The sequence below is a fragment of the Hipposideros armiger genome, unplaced genomic scaffold (genome assembly GCF_001890085.2).
Source record: "Hipposideros armiger isolate ML-2016 unplaced genomic scaffold, ASM189008v1 scaffold_7, whole genome shotgun sequence".
In the NCBI taxonomy this organism is placed as follows: Eukaryota; Metazoa; Chordata; class Mammalia; order Chiroptera; family Hipposideridae; genus Hipposideros; species Hipposideros armiger.
The window spans coordinates 2,042,345-2,063,710 of record NW_017731357.1 but is presented as its reverse complement, the minus strand read 5'-3'; the positions used below and the strand labels follow the sequence as shown (position 1 = coordinate 2,063,710).

Genomic DNA, 21,366 nt, shown 5'->3' with positions numbered 1-21,366 from the left:
TGCAGGTCTGAGATATGACCATGGCTTTACACCCTTGAACTCCCTCTGATATATTTGACATTTGTTACCATGTTTGACTGTGAGGAGTGGGCCCTGGATTTCTAAATTGTTTGGTCTTAAATATCACTGTCTACTGGGAGGTGGGTTTGGTGGGAGGCTTGTTATAATGTTTCTTTTAATGTTTAATGTTTTTGTATTATTATTGATTTTGAAATGGGATGTAATTGTGACTCATACTTATTTTTTTTCTTTCAGCATTATCTGCATACCAGAGGTACTACAGTTTACAGTCTGACTACTGGAAGGTTAGTGCACATTTGCATGCCTATTTCCTATTTGCTTTTTGGGCAGGTTACTGTTGGTTATTCTCAAAATGAATTGTGCTATTAATTTTTTTTTTCCTCTGTATTTTGTTAATTAAAAAATATTACTTCTAGGGAACTGGGATTGGAAAAGGAAAAATGAGTGTTCTTTGTGCTATCTTGTATAAATCACCTTGTATTTTATTAAAATAATTAGATTACTCTGACACAATCTGTTGGCCAAAGATGATCCTAAGTGTGAGAATTTAAAAGCAAGCAAGACCAAGGGACAACAAAATGATTTCTTTGGTTTTCTTAAATTGGTATCTGGGAATAAAAGAAGACTGAAAATGGGTGTATCAAGCTGTAAAGGGAAGGCTGAATGGGAAAGCTATAAAGGAAATCTTTCCTGTTATAGACTGTCTGTGATTGAAGCTGTGAGGACAGCTGAACCTAACCATTTTTAAAAAGACCTACCTAAATGAAGAACTGTGCTTGGCAATGAATCATCTATTTTCTTAGTTTAAGCAGTACATAAAGTTACCTGGGCAGGTTAATCTTTTATACTATGTGTACTTTTATGTATAAGTTTATTGACCAATGGGGCTTCCTTATTTGAATTGCCATTTCAGATTTTTTTTTTTTTAAGATTTTTATTGGGGAATTGGGGGGATGGGAACAGCGGTGGGGAATTGGGGAAAGGGGAACAGACAAGTTGCTGTTGTTTTGTTCTTCAGTCTAGTTTTGGAGGACGTTGCTTCACTGGCCCAATTTGGCACCATCATTGCGCTCTTCCCGGGCGAGGCAGATCAGTAGCTGGCTTCTGGATGGCCACTCACGCTGGCTGCCGGCTACACACGGTAGCCCATGGAAACCCACTGCCACAGGGACTGCAGCCTACGCCGTCACCAGCGACTCACGGCAGCCCAGCTCCAGGTTGAGCTGTTGTTCAGCATCTTAGCTGTAGAGGGCAGTGTCACCGGCCCTCATATGTGGGATCCAAACCGGGGCCCTCTGGTGTCCCAAGCCAGTTCTTAACCAGCGCGCCACTCGGCTGGCCCATGGCATTGTCTTTTAATTTTGTTTTTTTTTCTTTACTATATTTTGAAGCTCTCTTATTAGGCATATGCACATTTATGATTGCCATTTTTACCTGATGAATTGGCCCCTTTATCACTATAAAATATTTTTTACCTCTGGTAATTCTTTTTGTCTTGACATATGTTTTTATCTGGTATTAATATAACCATGCCATCCTTCTTAAACTTGTTATTTACATGATATCCTTTTTCTTTTCCTTTCAACTTATTGTTATCTTTATATTTACAATTCTTCTTTTGTAGATAGCTTATACATGGGTCTTGCTTTTTATGCATTGTGAAAATCTCTGCTTTTTACTTACTTGCATTGTTGTAAACTATTGCATTACTTGTAACTATTTACAGTTAATATAATCATTCATATGGTTGCTTTTGCATCTTTCATTTAACTTTATGTTTGTCCCCTCAGTTTCTTGGTCTTATTTTTCTCCTTATCTGACCCCTCCCTTTTGATATTTGAATCTGTTTTACAATTCACTTCACTTTTCCTATAGGCCTTTTCAGCTCTTTTCACTTTTTGTTCAGTGAGGGTTCTAGGGATTATAGTATACACCTTTAATTTTTCACAGTCAAGTCTCAGTTAATAGCATACCAATTCACATAAAATGTAGAAAGTTTGCAACTATATACCGTATTTCCCCAAGTATAAGATGCACCCTTTTCCAAAAAATTTGGGGTCTAAAAACTGGGTGCGTCTTACACAGTGGTTGTAGATTTCAAATGCCATAAATGGAACTGAGGACGAGGCAGTATATGAAGACAGTGATTAGTCATCAGACACAGATGAGGACAAGCTAATGGTTGGGAGTTTTGACAGTGATGAGGAGTTGTATGAATTTTATGATGAATAAAACTTGAGTTCAAAAACTTTATGTAATACATTTCTTTTCAAATTTCGGGCCCCCAAATTAAGGTGTGTCTTATACATGGGGAAATATGGTAGGTCCACATCTTACCCATCCATGTCCTTTATATGATACTTGTCATATGTATTAGATCTACATTATTAACTCCACAAGATGTTATTTTGCTTTGGACAGGCATATATATTACAGTGTAATAGTAATTGCTTATATTTACCCATTTGTTTACCATTTCTGATGCTCTTCATTACTTTGTGTAATCATTTCCATGTACTGTCATTTTTCTTTTAGGCCAAAGAACTTTGTCTAGCATTTCTTACAGTAAAAGTCTGGTGGGGATGAATTTCTTTTACCTGAAAATATTTTTTGACTTCATTTTTAAGGGCATTTTTTCTGGATAGAAAATTATGGGTATGTTAAGACAGAGGAATTGTAATGGTGGCACTAAATCTTCTATTTTGAAATTTGGTTCTCTGGTATAATTTGATTTAACAAGTGTAATTTAGCTGGGACTTTTTGAAAGCTTTCTTTTCTTTCTTTGCCTCTTAATGATTCTGCTTTCTATACATTTACTATGCATACCAGTTTTCCTGTTCCTATTTACTTCAGCCCCAGTGCTGGCCTTGTGACTTGGGAGCGGTTTTGCATCTGTATGGGATCCACTCCTGGCTCCAACCTAAATCTACATAACATATGCAAAGGTTGCCATAACCGGCTTAACTGCATCTTCCCCCACCCCCAAGGGATTAAGCAGAACTCAATATAAAATTCCACAATAGGCTGAAGGGATTTACATCTTGGTTAGAAAATATAAAACTTGAGACGAAACACCTCACACAGTAGTTTGCAGTAGTTTCCAGCAGACTCTGCCCAGCGACCCTTCTCGTACTTTAATAAACCTTCCTTCTGTATTTCTTTCTAACTTGTGAATTTCTTCATGACCCGCGAGCAAGCAGCCACAACAGAGTTCACTGCCTTTTTTTTTTAAAGTGAAGCTTTCCTCTCTTTTTGCTCCTCCATATTTTCTAATGACAAATCAGCTCATAATTGAACCACTGTTCTGTGTACAATTTATTGCTTGCTCCTTTCAAGATTTTCTATCTTTGGCTTCCTATAGTTTGATCATGATATACCTCTACATGGTTGTCTTCATATTTATCCCGTTTGAGCATCTTGAATCTGCAATAAATTTGGGAAATTTTTGTCATTATTTCTTCAAAATAATTTTTTTGTTTGTTCTCTGTTCTCTCCTGGGGATCTAATTGCACATACGTTAGATAATTTGTTTTTATATAAGTGTCCTTGAGGGGCATTTTGGTTTTTCTTTTTCTCTTCAGTCATTACATTGTATAATTTGCTTTTCTGTTTTGAAGTTCATTTTCTTTTTCATTTATCATGTTCATTTAATTATTAGTTCAGTCCATTGAATTTTATTTTAGATATTGTGTTTTGCAGTTTAAGATTTTCCATTGGTTTTTTTTTTATTTTTCTGTTGAGATTTCCTGTCTTTTTATTATTCATGAACACTTTTTGTTTTAGTTAGTTGTTGACAATTAAAATAGCCACTGTAAAATCCTTGTCTGTCATTTCTAGGATCTTTGTACTTTTGGGTTTGATCTCAGTTGATTTTCTTTTTTCTTCAGAATGTGTTCTATTTTCCAGGATCTGTGTATGTTGTGTAATTTTGTGTTAGGTACTGGACATCATGAAAATTAAGCTAACCCTTGATTCTGTTACTTTCTTCTAGTGGATGTTTTTTTTTCTCTATCTCAGGCCGTTATCTTTATTGGCTTTGAACTGCAAACTCTTTTCTTGGGTGGCAGCTTAAGTATCAATTTAGATCTTATGTCTTTAACTTAATTTTGAGTGTAATTTGCAGAGAGGAGTCAGCCAGACAGTCGACAGACAGAATTTAGGGTTCCCCTCTGGCTCTTTCCTTTCTTGGATTTCCCTTGATTCAGGGGGATTTGATTTCTTCTGGTTTCAGTCTTCTGCTATTCTGTATCAGAAAGACTGATTTTTCTACCAGTGACTCGTACTATGTCTGGCATCAAGTTAATAGTTGTGAAAATGGGAATTCACTCCGTACAACTTTCCTCCTCCGAGTTTGGCCTTCTATGTAAGTTTCCTATTACTACTTAACAAATTACCACACATTTAGTGGCGAAAACAACACAAATTTAATTATCTCAGCGTTTTGGAAGCCAGAGTTCAAAATGAGCCTTATGGTATTAAAATCAAGCTCTCAATAGGGCTGATTCCATTTGGAGGCTCAATTGAGGAATCTGTTTCCTTGTCAGTTCTAGCTTCTAAAGGCTGCCTGAATTCCTTTGGATCATGGCCCCATAGCACATTACCTTTTGTCCCCACATTGCATTCTTTGGCCTTTGACTTTCTTGCCTCCTTCTTATTAAGGACCCTTGTGATCCAATCGGGCCTACCTGGATAATCCAGGATAATACCCTCATCTCATGATCCTTAATTTAATCACAACTACAAAGTATCTTTTGCCATGTAAGATAAATATTCTCAGTTTTAGGGATTAGTATATGGACATCTTCAGGGCCATTATTCAGATTACCATATCTTCCCACCAGAATCTGCCTATTTCTGTTTACTTCCCCTCTCCCCCAATTACAGTTGACAATCAATATTATTTTCAGGTATACAGCACAGTAGTTGGGTATTTATATAACTCGCAAAGTGATTCACTTGATAAATCTAGTACCTACTTGGCACCATACATAGTTAGTACAATATTATGTATTATATTCTTACTAGTAAAGACTTCTGTCAGTTCAAGTCAGGGTTTTTCTACCCAAAGTGTTTTGATGGCTGATTTATGATAAACTTTTAAATTCATAATGGACAATTAGGGATCATTGATTTATAATACGTAATGAAATCTCAGTATTCGTTTAACATTTGAAAACTAAATGTTTATTATGTAATTCAAAATTGTATTTCTTGAGAGATCATACTTTTTCTTGCCTAGAGTGGTACAAATGAGTCATTTTGAAATTGTGAAAATTTGCCAATTCTCTCATGACCATTATGTCATTATATCTTGACTATTAATGATTGTAATAAACACCTTACTTATAATAGCATATAAGAACAAAAATTAACAGTTCTATATACCATGTAGAAATGGCACAAGAATTAAGAAACAATGTAGGGGAGGAAAACCTTTCCTCTGACCTTTTAGGTTCTGTGCCTGTGAGTTATATTTACAACAGACAGATTAACAGATTTAAAAAAAACAAAACAGTTTGTTTACACATGTAATACATAAACATGCAGGAGAACTCAGTAACTCAAAGGAATGGTTAGAATTTGGGGCTATATAGCAGCTTAGTAGGTGATGGAGAGAGGGAGACAGGGCACTTAGGGGAAAACAAATGATTTTGGAAAGATAAGTGGGCTCTTAGGAGAACAGATGGGGGATATGATAATCCTGTGACAATGTCTGTTAGAGTTGCTCCTTGGAGATGGGGTTTATGACAATTGAGTTCTTTGGGAAGCTCTGCTTTTAGCATATAAGGGATTTCAGGAATTCAAATCTGTCAACTCAAAATAATTCTTATGCCAAAGCAGCATATTTTGGGGTATCATGTCCTGATCCCCTTCAACAACATTGACAACAAAACCTAAACTCAATTATATGTCAGATAAGTTTAGAAATTGCTGTTGTGGTTTATGGTATACAGTAGAAAGGTAGGAATAAAAAAATTGTATGTTATCTGTTAATGCTGTTATGTATTTCAGTATACATATAGAAGACTATAAGGATATATGTTGAAATGTGAAGAAGTCCTGGTCCTTTCTCATCACTTTTATTATGTGTAACTTATTAAATAATTTGCAATACACTTTTATAGCAGTTTCCCTTATCTGTAGGGGATACTTTCAAAGATCCCCAGGGGATGTCTGAAACCATGGATAGTACCAAACCCTTTATATACAATTTTTTTCCTATATGTACATACCTATGATAAAGTTTAATTTATAAATTAAGCACAATAAGAGATTAACAATAACTAATACATAATAAAATAGGACAATTATACTGTAACAGTTATGTGAATGTGGTTTCTCAAAATAACTTATTGTACTGTTCTCCCCTTTTTACTTAAAGGAAGCACTTTATAGCTTCTCTGGCATATCTGAATTGCCAGCATCACTAGTCTTGCACTTTGGGGCCATTATTAAGTAAAATAAGGGTGACTCCAACACAAGCACTGATAAGCCAGACAGCTGATCTGATAAGCTAGACAGCTACTAAGTGACTAACATACAGGGAGCATATACAACATGGACACACTGGAAAAAGGGATGATTCACGTCTTAGATGGGATGGAGCAAGATTTCATCATGCTGTTCAGAACGGCACGTAATTTAAAATTTATGAATTATTTATTTTTGGAATTTCCCATTTAATGTTTTTGAACTGTGGTTGACCTCAGGTAACTGAAACCACAGAAAGCTAAACCACAGATAAGGGAGGACTACTGTACTTCAAGAAATCAAAGCTTGTGGAGGAGATTATTATGTTTTGGTATGCTAAATATAGACAGTTCATGTCCTTAAAGCCAAATTACAAAGAAGTTTGTTTTACTGCTTTATTCAATACATACTAGAAGATTGTAATCTTATATTTCTTACCAGTGCTGAAAAGTGTGATCGTTCCTAATTGGGGCTTATTAGCAAGGTTTTCTTTAGCCCATTTAGCTCCCATATGGTTTGATTTTTTTTGTTAATGTTGCACTGATGTGGGATTAGGGGTTAATGTTGGGTAGGGGAGAGATTTTGTGGAGAGAATTATTATAGAAAAACTCAAGTTCTTCTAATTCAAATTCATGTTTTAAATTCAGAAATATATGGAGTATTTAAATACATCAGTCTTGAAGCTTTAGAACATGTGAATATTTAGAACTTTAAGGGAAGACAGAACTTTAATTTATATTTCAACGAACTTAATGCTTAAATTAACCTGGAAAAAATTTGTTTTTGCCTAGAAAGGCGGAGACCAAGAAAATGAGATCTTTTAAAGAGTATGTAGCAAGCAGCATATTTGAGAATAAGGCTTAGATTCGTTTTAAAGTTTGCAATTTTAGAAGCAAAACAATCCTAGAAATCATTATTTAATCTCCTTTATGGACTGGACATATTATGTTCAGGTGATTAAGGAAGCCCCCAGGCCAGCACAAATTGGTGGCTAAACTAGTGGAATCTGTGCTCATCTTCTGACTTTTCAGTGACCTTTTCTGTTGCACTACTTATGCCAGTCATTAACTGGCTTTTTTACATTCATTGACAAGGGCTTTGTTGTCAATAAAGGGATAAGATAGTTACTACTTTCAAGTTGCCCACATTCTTGTGAGGGAGACACAGAGTTCATGAACTCATTGCAAGCTGTTGCTAACCTTTTTAGATACCAGGAGGATTATTCGTTATCAATTTGTACCAACTGGACAAACACTTAACCAAGTTTACTATTTGGTTGTTGGAAAAGTCATGATGTATTTTTTCTGTGTTTTTCGTCGCAAAAATGTGTCATGACGTTTCCGACAACCCAGTATTTGGAAGTGCTGAAAAGGCTGCATGAAAAAGTTAAGACAACCTGAACTTTTCGCCAATGCATGGCTCTTGCATCACGACAATGCACCAGCTCACAGGGCACTGTCTGGGAGGGGATTTTTAGCTAGTAAACAAATAACTGGGCCGGCCGAGTGGCGCGTTGGTTAGGAGTTGGCTTGGAACGCCACCTCTGAGCAGCAGGGCCCAGGTTCGGTTCCCACATGAGGGCCAGTGACGCTGCACCCTCTGTAGCTAAGATGGTGAACAACAGCTCGACCTGGAGCTGGGCTGCTGTGAGTTGCTGGCGATGGCATAGGCTGCAGTGGGGCTGGCTGGCAGCTGGCGTGAGCTTTTGTAATCTGCTGTGAGCCGCCCTGAGTGGCTGTCCAATGACCGGTAACCGATCTGCCTCACCCGGGAAGAGCGCAATGATAATACCAACATGGGCCAGTGAAGCGACGTCCTCCACAACCAGACTGAAGAACAAAAGGACAGCAACTTGTCTGTTCCCCTTCCCCAATTTCCCAATAAAATCTTAAAAAACAAACAAATAACTGTGTTGGAACACCCCACACACATACACACACTCACCTGATCTGGCCCCCAATGACTTTTTTCTTTACCCGAAGATAAAGGAAATATTGAAAGGAAGACATTTTGATGAGATTCAGAACATGAAGGGTAATACAGCAACAGCTCTGGTGGCCATTCCAGAAAAAGATCTCCAAAATTGCTTTGAAGGGTGGACTAGGCTCTGGCGTGGGTGCATAGCTTCCCAAGGGGAATACTTCAAAAGTGACCGTAGTGATATTCAGCAATGAGGTATGGAGCACTTTTTCTAGAATGAGTTCGTGAACTTAATTGTCCGACCTCATAAGTTTTTGGTGACTGATACATTGGAGGTGTTGAGGGCTATGAGGAAGGCAGAAGTGTGTGTGTCTTCGTATAAAGGGTATGGGAAGGTCTGAGTGGGGATTAAGAAAGACTCCACAGAGCAGTTGGAATTTGAAGGAAGAGTTAATGTGAGTTTTCCAGATAGGAAACCTGGAAAGGCATTTCAAAGGTAACTGAGTCAGCACAAGGAAGTTCATATAGGTTGTTTAGAGAGCTCCCAAGTTCTTGGTCTGGAGCAGAGGTCCAAAATCTTTTTCTTAAAAGGTGAAATAGTAACTTTTTAGGCTTTGTGGGCCAAGAGGCAAAATCAGCTCTTATGTATGTACTTAGCTAATCATTTACGGTATAACCATTATAAAATACAAAAGTCCTTTTTTAGCGTCTGACCCTTAAAAGAAAAAATTTGGCCATAGTTTGTGGACTCCTATTTTAGAGCCTGGGGTAATTGTTGGGGGACTCAAAGTGGGGAAAAGGAAGGGAAGGGCCAGATACCATGTAAATGGGTTTGCAACAGTTAGCACAGATATGGAGGCTTCGATGTGTCTTAATATTTGTTCAATAACTAGTCAAATTCTGTAGTGCCTGAAATCAGTCATAAACTTAAATAAATAAAACACAGTGACTTCCAGGGATTGATTGGAATTGCGTTGACTTTGCGTATTTTTTTAAATTGTCACCATAGAGCAGTGGTTCTGAACCTGTGGGTCGCAACCCCTTCGGGGGTCGAACGACGCTTTCACAGGGGTCGCTGGGTACTCCTATGTGGGCGTATCTGCATGTGGGCCTGGAGACGGATAGAGGAACGGTGTCTCGGTTCCTAAGACCATCGAAAATATGTGTTTTCCGATGGCCTTAGGTGACCCCTGTGAAAGGTTGAGAACCGCTGCTGTAGAGAGACTACTGTCTTTCTCAATAAAGTTTTATAGTTTTTCCATAAAGTTCTTGCGCATATTAAAAAATGTATTTTATATCTTGAAATTTTATTGATATTAACGTTTAATTTCATTTTTTATCTTTGCTGGTATATAGAACTGCATTTGGCTTCTATATGTTAAGTTAAATTTATCAAGCAACCTCACTGATTTACTAACTTGGCTAATTTGAGTATGTTACTTTGGATTTTCTGTGTAGACTCCCCGACCTTTGTAATTAATGATAATTTTGTTCCTTCATTTCCAGTTTTTGTGAACTTTTCTCCTGTTATGTGTTTATTAGGATGCCAACACAGTATTAATTGGAAGATGTGATATAGTACATTTGTCTTGTTTCCCTTCTTAAAGGGAATATTTTAAATATTTTTTACCATTAAGTATGATTACTTACAGTTGTGTGTGTTTGGTTTTTTTGTTTGTTTGTTTGTTTTTGTGGTAAATAGCAAACTAAGAATAAAAAGGAACTTCCTTATTCTAATAAAAGCCAACTTTTAAAAATTTCAAGTTTAAAAGTCAAACATTTTTCATACAAAAAGCATTGTATGCAAATACTTTTTCTGCATCCACTGAGATAGTTTTATATTTTTTTCTCCTTAAATCAATCTTGTATTTCTGAGGTAAGTTCAAATTGGTGTCAGCTTTTTTATTGTTAGGTATTTCTGGATTGGTAGTAGTATATTTGTTCATAATTGCAGTTGGCCTATATATTTTTCCTTTCTTGAGTTCTTTGTCTGATGACTTGGAGGTAGTTCTACATTCCAAGGAGCTTGTCAGAGGAAGAGGAAGCAGAGTGCAACAATCTTTTCCTTTAAGGGAATCATGAGAGAGTATATATCTCTTTATACACGTCTCAGTGGTGAGAACTTAGTGATATGGTGAGTGCTCATAGCTGCAAGGGAGGCTGAGAAATGTCTTTATTTTGTCTGATCATGGTAATAGTCTAGAAAACAGGAAAGTAAGGTATACACGTTGCAAGATAGACTGTACTAGTAATACAAATAATGCATGTTATTGGTAAATAAGGGAATTAATGTCTGTATGACAAATGTTTTACTGGTTTTTTTTGTTGTTTTTTTGGTTAATGGGAGGGTAATTATAAACTTCAGTAGAAAAGGGAAAAGCTTGGCTGCTGAACTGGCGTAAGGAGTCCTATAGTCTAGATTTTAAGAAAATTCAACATTGAGTACAGACATCCAGCATTCCTACTCAGAGAAAGTTAAATCCCTAGTCTTGTACAGCTCTCAGTTATTTAAGGCTATAAGAGATCGATTTATTCAGTAGCAAACCTTTCTGAAATAACTAATGTATGCCAGTTACTTTGCCATAGGGATCAAAAGAGGACTTGGGTTCTCTCTCTACAGCTTATAGTGTCATATTCTAGTGGTAGAGGTAAACGGCATATCTGTAATAGACATGGATATTCATTTGGGGACATGTATCAGCAACCTAAGTCTCTTTGGGCTTGGGAATGTGTCAGATAATACTTCTGGAAGGAAGAAGTAAGGTATGTGTTAACGGATGGATAGGAATTTGCCAGCTTGAGAAGTGAGTTGAAGAAATGACGACATGAGCTTTTTCAGCAGAGGAAACAAACATGTTTAAAATCACAGAAATGTGTAAGAGCATATTTTATTCATAGATGTGCATGTTATGTGTCCTGCTTGAAGTGATGGCTGTGAGATTGGAAAAACTGAGGAAGAGTCATAAAATGAAGACTCTTAAAGTCAGGGTAGGTTGTAGGCACTCTTTAGACAAGTTTAAAATAGTGTCATGTTTGAGTTTTTGAAAGCTCATTGGCAGTGTTGTGGAAGGTAGACTGAAAGGAGGAAGTGGAAGGGGAGATGAGAATTTGGGGGATAAATTACAAAACTATTGAAACAGGTCAGGCAGACAAAGTTGAGATCTTAAATTACGTACAGAAAGGCAGTAGGAATGGAAAGGGGATAGATTCAGTTTTTTAGTACTGTAAAACAAGCTTTGTGAATAGAATGAATGTGGTTTATTGGTGGAAAGGAGGTGAGAGAAGAAAAGGAGGACTACTTTTTGGCTTAACTGGTGAGATTGTTACTACTATCTAAAATCTTCAGTACCATTAGAGCATCATTAGAACATCAGACTCCATTCAGTGCAAGATTCTTAGTTTCAGGTATTTGTAGTGTATGCAACAGGTTGAGGTAACCAAAAGGCATTTGGAAATTCATTCCTGGAGCTCTGGGATGCCTTTATTCACACACACACACACACACACACACACACACACACACACACCTGTTTTGGTTCTCAATAGGATGAACAGAAAAAAATTTTCCTTTATTGACACACACACACACACACACACACACACACACACACATTTTGGTTCTCAATAGGATGAACAGAAAAAAATTTTCCCCACTGTGTATCACTGGCTATGTGGAATTAGTATCAGAGAAGAATATGGTTAAGAAATTTGATAATTTTCTAATAGTTTGGTTTGATTTTAATTTTTAATGATATCCCTGTATAAAAATATTATTGTCTTCAAATGGAGTATGGGATGCTTGGTGGCACTACAGTGAAGTTGCTGTTCTACCCAAAGATTGGCAACATTATAATAATATCTTGATAATCTTACTTAGAACCCAAATTAGTTACTCTAAGAGACTATTTTTGGCTTTGATATTGTCTAATAAAAGTTTTTAGAAGCTTGAATATTTTACTAATATTCTCTCTTATGAATCTCACTCTGTCTGGGAAACAGCTGCCTTCTTACTGCTGCAATGCTTGTAGGATACTAGGCCTAAACTTTGCTCAAAAAATCCAAACCTTGGGAAATAGAAAACAGCTGTGGCCTTAAAGGGGGGGGTGGGGCAGTGTTCTGATTTTAAATTTACTGGCACTCTACTGTCTTTAAAGCATGTTTTCCTTTAAAATTATGATATGTTCATGATTGTCACTTCAGTCCCTGCCCAGTCTAATTTGTACACAAGGTTATTGCTTGTCACTGTTGGGAGGAAATACATTTTTCCCTGGCAACTTGGGCCCAGTGATTGGGGGCCTGCAAATTAACCGACAATAGATAGATTAACAAGAGGAGAGACAAAGTTTGTTTACATGTGCATGTTGGAGTTGCTTAGTAATGAGTGACTGACTGCCTCAATAGCCAGAGATAAAGGTTTATGTATAAACCTAACAAAACAGGAGGGTGGTGGTGGTGTTAGGGCTTCATTGGGAAAGTGTGGAAGGTTCTATACAGTTTAACAAAATTGAGTGGGGGTTGGTTAGGGCTTCATTGAGAAGGTAGGGAAAGTTCTGTTGGACTTTCTGATGCTGATGGGTAGCTGAATTCACACTTCCCAGTGCTAAAGGTCAGTGTTTTCACAATCAGTAAACTCCCATGGAGGGGAGTCATTGGCAGCTGTATTTTCAGGATGCTCTGCTTAAGTTTAGAAAATGTTTATTTCTGTGGCTGCTGATTGTTTAGATGTTTTCAGGTTAAAGTAATTTTCATAACACTTTGGTGGACTATTAACCCCTTCATCACTGGTGAACATGACATACTAAATGGAGGAAGGAAGAGGAAAGGAAACATTTAGGCAAAGAAAGCAAAAGCTTTCCTAGAAACCCCATGGTAGAAATACACGTGTCTCACTGGCTAGAACTGTGTCACGTTGCCAAATTTTTCTAAAGAGAGTAGCCAGGAAAAAGGGGATTGGTCAGCCACAGTGCCTTCATTGGGATTTCATAGAAAGATTTAAGAAAATTTGGCAGGGGAAGGGTCTAAATTAGGTTGCCAATTTTTTTATTTCAACTCTGTTGTTTTAAGGCTCACTTTTTGTATAATTTAGTATATCACTCTTGTTTTCCAATCCACTTTTACATAGATGTATTTTCATGAAAATGGAAGAACTCCCAATGCCCTTTCCTTCAATTTGGAAATAGCCTGGGGAAACTGAGCGAAGCGGAGGAACAGCTGGAAAGAATAAGGCTTGTAGTGCCTTAACTCCAGAGGACTGCTGAGTGCCCCCCTCTTACTTCTGGGGTTGTACAGTCTAGAGCTCTGATTATGGAACATAGAACATTCAGGAGTTATTTAGCTATGTTGGGGCTCAGTGAAATCACTACTATGAACTCTGGTATTGGTACTGGGTTGTGGTAATATTCCTCGGCTCTTTGTCTCCTCTAGGGAATGAAATCTGTCGAGCGAGAGACAGAGTTTTGTGCAGGTAAAGGATAGTAAGAAGTTTATTAGTAAAGGCAGATAAACTGCAAGATGTGGAGCAGACCATCCCCAGAGGGGGAAAGGCCTCTTTTAACATTGTATGAAGGCTTTTATTTCTGTGGGTAGAATTGCCCCCTCCTCTCCTTTCTCTTGATCTCTTCCTCTCCTGCTGAGATGCTCAGTCCTCTCTTTTGATTCTCAAGGCAGTTCTGTTAATTTTCTTTTTAGGATTTGTTTGAGAAGTTCGCCAAAATGGTCCTGATAAGTAGGATGTATACTCTAATAAGCTCGATGTCTTCCTCCCTTCTCTGGCTTCTAACAGCATATTCGTTCGATTTAGGTGTACTTGAGAGCCTGGAATCCGCCTGGGCTAGTAAGGCATTGGTGCCCTAAGTGAGAGCAGCTGCAAGGGGTCTTGACCAAGTAGGAGCTACAGCAAGGGGATTTCTAACCAGGCTAGGTCTCTCCTGCTTATTTCTATTTATCTACTTACCCTGTCATGATTGGTGAACTGCTAACTTAATGAACCACATCCTTGACAATAATTTTACTGTAGACACAGTATAGGAGTCTTAATATAAATTGATAGTAATTTCATCAAGTTATAATTTTTTTAATTTGGGGTTGTGATGGATACTGTAATACAGTTAGGACAGACGTTGGCAAACTTCTTTTGTAAAAGGGCAGATAGTTAATATTTTATGCTTTGTAAGGCAGATAGTCTCTCTGCTCCAACTACTCAACTCTGCTTTTGGAGCAGGAAGCAGCCATAGACAATGAGTAAATGAGTGGGTGTAGCTATGTTACAGTAAAACTTTATTTTCAAAACCAGGTGGCTGGCTGGATTTGGCCCATGTGTGTGCCATAGTATGCTGGCTCCTGATGCAGGTACTATAAACTAAGGATTTGGACTGAAGCAAGAGTACATTTTATAAATAGTACATTTCCAGAACGTCACTCCCCTAACTCCTCACAGTAGATTGAAGAATGACTACATCACATTTAAAATAATTTTTACATCAGTGCCCTTGCTCCTTTTGCATAAACCCATGTTTCTCACTGGGGATGCTATTGGCATTTACACCCCCAGGTCACTATTTTCAAAGACCTGTGATTTAGAACCCCTGCTGAGATGGCTTGGTTTTCCTTCCTAGCCATGCTTGAGATACAGTACCCAAGTAATACCTCTTTTCCTAGTCCTTATTATATATTTCATTAACTCTTAAACGGTTGTAGCTTGGAACGTATTATTATGCACTGTCGACTTAAGAAACACCCAAACCTACAGAGCATTTTTTTGTGTGTTTATTTGAGCCAAACTGACAGCAATTGCCAGGAAGCAAAATCTTAACGGATTGAAAAAAAATGCTCTGGAGAATGGCAGTTTTGCAGCTTATTTATACATTACAGTCAAGGGAGTAAATGTATAAGGAGGGTTACATGAAATCCATTGGTGGTAGATTAAGGAGGCAGGAGAAAGAAAAGCAGGAAATCTCTGGGATTGGACAAAAAGGCAAGATAGAGAAACACATACTTCTTTTACATTGGTGGGCGCAGGATAGTTAATAATTAACATTTTACGGCACATAGAGTTGAGCTCTGAGGGGTCTGGAAAAGACGATTATGCTAACATTTCAAAGGCATGTTATCTTAGATGCAAAAAGACAATAGACAGGTTCACTGAAAGTAAAAGATGACCTTTGTTAAGGAAACTACAGACTTAGGACATGACTACCTGCCATGACCCGCTTTTAGTTAGGAATTTTTTATGTTCAGAACGTCCTATGTGGTTACTTTCGGTCTCTGAGTTTGTAAGACCCACTGTGCAGGCCTCCCCCAGGCGTGTCAGGTTTGGTATGTGGCCCCTTTCTTTGTCCACAACACTTAGTTTCATAACCTTTTGTCATTAGATTAAAAATTCATTGAGGATAGGAATTTTTGTCTGTTTTGTTTGCTAGTGTCTTCCCAGTGCTGTAACTCTGCTACAACTCATAGTAGGTGCTCAATAAATGTTTGAATTACATTGTTTATACTGTTAATGGAAAAATGAAACTTAACTACTTGCCAAGATTTATTAGCTTTTGGTTAATAGGGACCATGCCTCATACTAATTCTTTGTCACTTAGGGAACTGAGCTTAAATATTGGTGATTTCACTTTACTATGGATGAAAAAGGGGCCACATACTAAACCTGACAAGCTCAAGGGGAAGGCCAATATGGTGGGGCCCTACAAGCTCACAGACTGAAAGTAACCATATATGATAGTCTGAACATAAAAATTCCTAACTAAAAGTGAGTTATGTCCGGCAGTCACCATCCTTGGTCTGTAGTTTCCTTGACAAAGGTCAATCTTTACCTTAAGTGAGTCTGTCTGTCATCTTTTTGTATCTAAAATAACCTACTCTTAGAATGTCAGAGTAATCCCCTTTTTCTGGAACCCTCAGGGCACAACCCACAGAGCACCAGAACCCTTCATTTTGTTATCTTGTTCCCCCAATACCATCTCTGTGCTGTAAATGTTAATTATTAACTATCCTGTACTCACCCATGTAAAAGAAGTGTCTCTCCAATTTACTTTTATCCCATCCCAGAGATCCCCCCCCCAGTTTTGCTCTCTCCCACCCCCTTAATCTACCACCAATGGATTTCATGTAATCCTCCTTACGTCTCCTCCTTTGATCGTAATGTATACAATAAGCTGCAAAACTGCCATTCTCCAGAGCATTTTCTTAATCTGTTGAGATTTTGCTTCCTGGCAATTGCTGTCAGTTTGGCTCAAATAAACTCAGTAAAGTTCTCTACAGGTTGGGATGTTTCTTACATGGACATTGCTAAACCTTGGGGGCATCTGCTATGTGAAAGGCACTGTGCTAGGTAGGTGGTTACGGGATACACAGATGCTTAGCACTCCTGCCTTTATGACATTTTTGTGTTATGTTATTTTGTCAAGTAACAAAAATATAGTAAGGAGTGAGCTCTGGAAGCAGACCTAGATTCAGTTTCTGTGTCTGCTGCTTAGTATCTGTCTCTTTGAGCAAGTTGCTTAATCTCTCTGATCCTTGTTTCTTCATTCTATGAATGAGGCCCTCTGCCACCTCATAGAGTTGTTAGAACCTTTAAAAGGAAACGTTAACGTTTTGCATAAAATTAAGTTCTTACTATTACATAATAATATCATATGGTAGGAGACATTGTGCTAAGGCCAAACTTAGAGATTGGAAAGAGTACCTCTGGTTTGACGTGGTTGAAGCAGCAGAGCTTTATGGGAAAGATGGCATTTAAAATGGATCTTGAATAATTGATAGAATTTATTACAGTGGTAGGGATGGGGATAAGATTTCCTAGAGGGGGAAGGATGAACTATGAACAAAGGAAGAAGTTGGGAGAAGGCATGGTGTATCCTGAAAGCTGAAATGCCCCTCAATAAACTCGTTTCCACAGTACCCCATACCTCCTTCTCTGGGCAGTTACCTTATTGGTGAAAGATGTTATCTGTTGTTATTCAACTATGCTCCAGTCCCCTCCATCTCCTCTACCTAAGAAGACAGTTGTCTTTCAAATTAGACCTTCTGGGTAGAAGAACACTTCATGACTATGCATTAGTTACTCCTGCATTCTAAACATCCCTCTTCTCTCCACCCCCCACCCCCTGCACTACACTAGATTGCATACTTCTTGAGAGCAGGGGAAGTGTATTTTAATCAGTTTGGCTTGTTCAACCTTTGAGTATTGTCCTTAACATTTAGTAAATGCTCACCTTATTTCAGGGGATGGGGTGGTAAATAAATAATCCTGATTAAAACCATTTCCAACTAAATTAAAAATTTTTTTTAAAATATGAACTTTTGAAATAAAGACCTTTGTGAATATCTGTAGCATGTAATTTTCTCATTTAGAAAGTTGGGGTAATGAGGATTTAATGAAATTAATTTTTTTTTTTTTTTTTTAGCTGAGCCATCCTGATACCTGTTGGCAGCTCAGCGGCTGCTCAGCTCGGGCTGGACTTGAACCGCTGTTGCTTAGAGCTCAAACTCTTGAGCGAGCTCTTAACCAACTGAGCCACTCGGCCGGCCCTAAATTTTTATATTTAGTACCTTTTAAGATGTTCCTTATTTTGCCATGTATAATGTGCACTTTTTTTTGCCCAAGTTTGTGAAGGAAAAATAAGGATGCCCATTATATATATATGGGTAGTACTAATTCCGTATCTATATAAATGTTTTTAATTATTTTATTTATGCTTATGAGTTAAAAGTGTAACTCTAGAAATCAATAGCAATATCCGTATGCAAAATAATACCCTGGAATACTATAATTGGTGTTTTTTAACTTATGAAGAACTTTCAACAACGAAGGGTTCTTGGCCTTTTATGATATGTAAATATTGTAAATTTGTTACCGGTACATAAAATTTCTTGTACCTTGTATCTGTACTTGTGTTTTGTAATTGTTTGTTAATGTAAAATTTCTTGTATCATAATATGTAAAAAAAATAAATGCCAGAATTCCTTTATAATACAAAAATCAAGTACCTAAATGTAAACAAATAAATTTTGTTTACATAAATTTTAAAAAATTAAAACAAAATATTTTTTTCCCTGAAAGTTTAGGCCAAAAACTTGGGTGCACATTATACACGGCAAAGTATGGTACTTAAGAAACATTTCTTCAGTGTTTTCTGAAATGTACTTAGAATTCAAAGGTAATGCACAATATAATCCCAGAACAAATTTTCATATTAAAAAAAATAATTTCATGCCACAAACTCACTCATCTGTGTACACTTTGGGCTTTAGACATCACTGATTCTTTTTTTCCAAGTAGCGACTGACAGCAGTTGTGGGATAAGTATTCTGGATCCCTCACATCTAGGAGAAGATGACTGAGGACTGTTCTACGATTACTACTAGAGATCCCCAGCAGGCTTGAATCCCAGTTGCTCATAGCTGCCTAACCAGCCATATTGAACCCTTTATTGATTTCGTTCTTTCTCCACCTCAGTTCTCCACTCACTTGCTGGTACTTCTGAGGGTAACTTCCCACATAAACTACTTGTGCCCTTTTGTCTCAGGGTGTGCTTCTGGAGAAATACAACCCAACATAGTATGGGAAGAAACATTTTAGTAAGAGTTTAAATTTTTCAAGTTTTACAGTATAATATAGGTTTGAAGAAATTTGTTCACAAAGATCATTGTGAAAGCTTTACTTTTTATAATAGGGAAGATTTACTAAAAACAGATATGCTTTTTTATCAATAAAACACATAGGTACCCAGATGTTTGACCTCTCGACAAAAGGGGAGTGAATAGTAGGTAGCTAGTAGTTTGTATTTGGAGACCAGAGGTCATGATGAGTCTGGATAAGTATCTCTGTTTTGTACTGAAAAAGGAATCACTGATGTTTAAAGCCCAAAATATAAATGACTAAGTGTCATTTTAGCGTGTAATTTTTTTTTAATACTAAAATTTGTTCTAGGTTTATATTATACATTTACTTTGAATTGTAACTACCTTCCTGGCAACACTGAACATAAATCCAGTTCAAGAAACCGAAAGAACCAGAGAAAGAACACAGATATGCAAGCAAGAGAGAATAAGATAGCACAGACCAACCATTTTGTTATTCCTGAATAATAGGTTTTTATTGTAGATTTGCCCATAGAATTCTGTGGTCAAATTTTTTATTTCAGGGGCAGGTTTGATTAAAAAGAAACCAGAGAATCTCTCCGAGTTGATTGGATTCTGTGCCATATACTGCCTCACTACTCTTATTTTGGTATTTTTGTTTTGTTTGTTTTTAAGATTTTATTGGGGAATTGAGGGAGGGGAACAGTGTTGGAGAATTGGGGAAGGGGAACAGCCAAGTTGCTGTCCTTCTGTTCCTCAGTCTAGTTGTGGAGGACACTGCTTCACTAGCCCATGTTGGTATTATGATCATTGCGCTCTTCCCAGCTGAGGCAGTCGGTCGCCGGCCATTGGACGGCTGCTTACGGGGGCTCACAACGGCTGCTTATGGGGGCTCACGACGGCTGCTTATGGGGGCTCACAACAGCTTTCGCCAGCTGCCAGCCGCTCACGCTGGCTGCCGACCACTCACGGTAGCTCATGGCAGCCCACTGCAGCCTACGCTGTCACTGGCCACTCATGGAAGCCCAGCTCCATGTTGAGCTGTTGTTCACAATCTTAGCTGTAGAGGGCGCAGCTTACTGGCGCATGTGAGAATTGAACTGGCATCCCTGTTGTTCAGAGCTCGCGCTCTTACCAACTGAGCCACTCGGCCGGCCCTATTTTGGTGTTTTAAAAATATACCACAAATATATTGTAATGTAGGATAGATAGAGTTTTAATAACTTAAAACATCTTGCATACCATATTTTGTATTAATAATTTCATATGCATTAAACATAAATTCTTTTCCTAAAAGTCTTCTTTTTTCTTTTTTTTTTTTACAGAATGCTGCCTTTTTATATGGTCTTGGTTTGGTCTACTTCCATTACAATGCATTTCAATGGTAAGTTGACATAAAACTAATAATTCTAGTTGCTTCCAATAAATGACTTGTTTCTGTGTGTTTTTTGTTTCATATTTTGTGTGTTGTAATAAATACAAAATATTTTAATGTCCTTATGCCTACATTTTTTTTGGTAATCTCTTGAAATGTTAGATTGTTACTTTAGAGATATTGACCCACTTTACATTATTAGAGTTTCACGTATATCCAAAAAGAATCTGGTATAAGATTTGATTAAAGAAGGCTTAGACTAGAAAGCTTTTGGAATTTCTTAGTCACTCATTATGGACTAGTGGTCCCCAGCTTATTTGAACTGGGGAATGACTATGCTGTCAGATTTCAAGGTCTGTGGATAAATAATCTAGGATGACCAGTATTTTTACCTTTTCAGACTTCTACACAAGACGGACTGCTCCCTCCCCTCACTTCTCCCCAACATACAAACCAATACACATGTGCACACACATGCACACACACGCTAGTACTTACCAGTTTCCAGTAACTAGGCACTCAGTTCTCTCAATTCTCTTTTGTAAACTAGGAATAATGGTAGCACCTTCAGAGTCAGAGATTAAATATGATAGTAATATATAAGATTTTATAAACTGTAAAGTTTAGGGTCCTTTTATTATGACCTTTGCCCCATTATTGTTTTCCTGTTTACCAGATGACAATAGCATTCTCCAATGGAAAGAACATAGAATTTGAGTTGGAAGATTGGTATTCTGGTCTCAGCACTGCCAGTTAGTTTGATATTGAGTTAAATAAGCTCCCTAGGTCTGTTTCCTCGTTTATGTGTGTGTGATTTTTAAAAAGTACATTGTAATCACTTGCCTTTTCTACTTTATAAGAGTTTTGATGATCAAATAAGATAATGTACATTTTATAAATTGTAAAGCCCTATGTAGACATTTTTTTATTTAAAGTGTATCTGACTTTGTCAGTTTCTTCTATTCTCCATAATTTTAAGCTGACTGAATGCT

General features: G+C 37.4%; 1 protein-coding gene across 6 annotated transcripts in view; it reads left to right on the top strand.

Annotated features, from left to right (window-relative positions):
* Nucleotides 1–21,366, top strand: part of KDM6A (lysine demethylase 6A) — a 198,554-nt gene that overhangs the window by 79,212 nt on the left and 97,976 nt on the right. For all 6 annotated transcript variants that reach the window (XM_019649665.1, XM_019649675.1, XM_019649645.1 and 3 more), the window contains exons 4-5: nt 256–305; nt 20,325–20,383. In XM_019649665.1, coding sequence (XP_019505210.1) covers nt 256–305; nt 20,325–20,383 — 109 coding nt within the window. The remainder of the gene's footprint in view (nt 1–255; nt 306–20,324; nt 20,384–21,366) is intronic.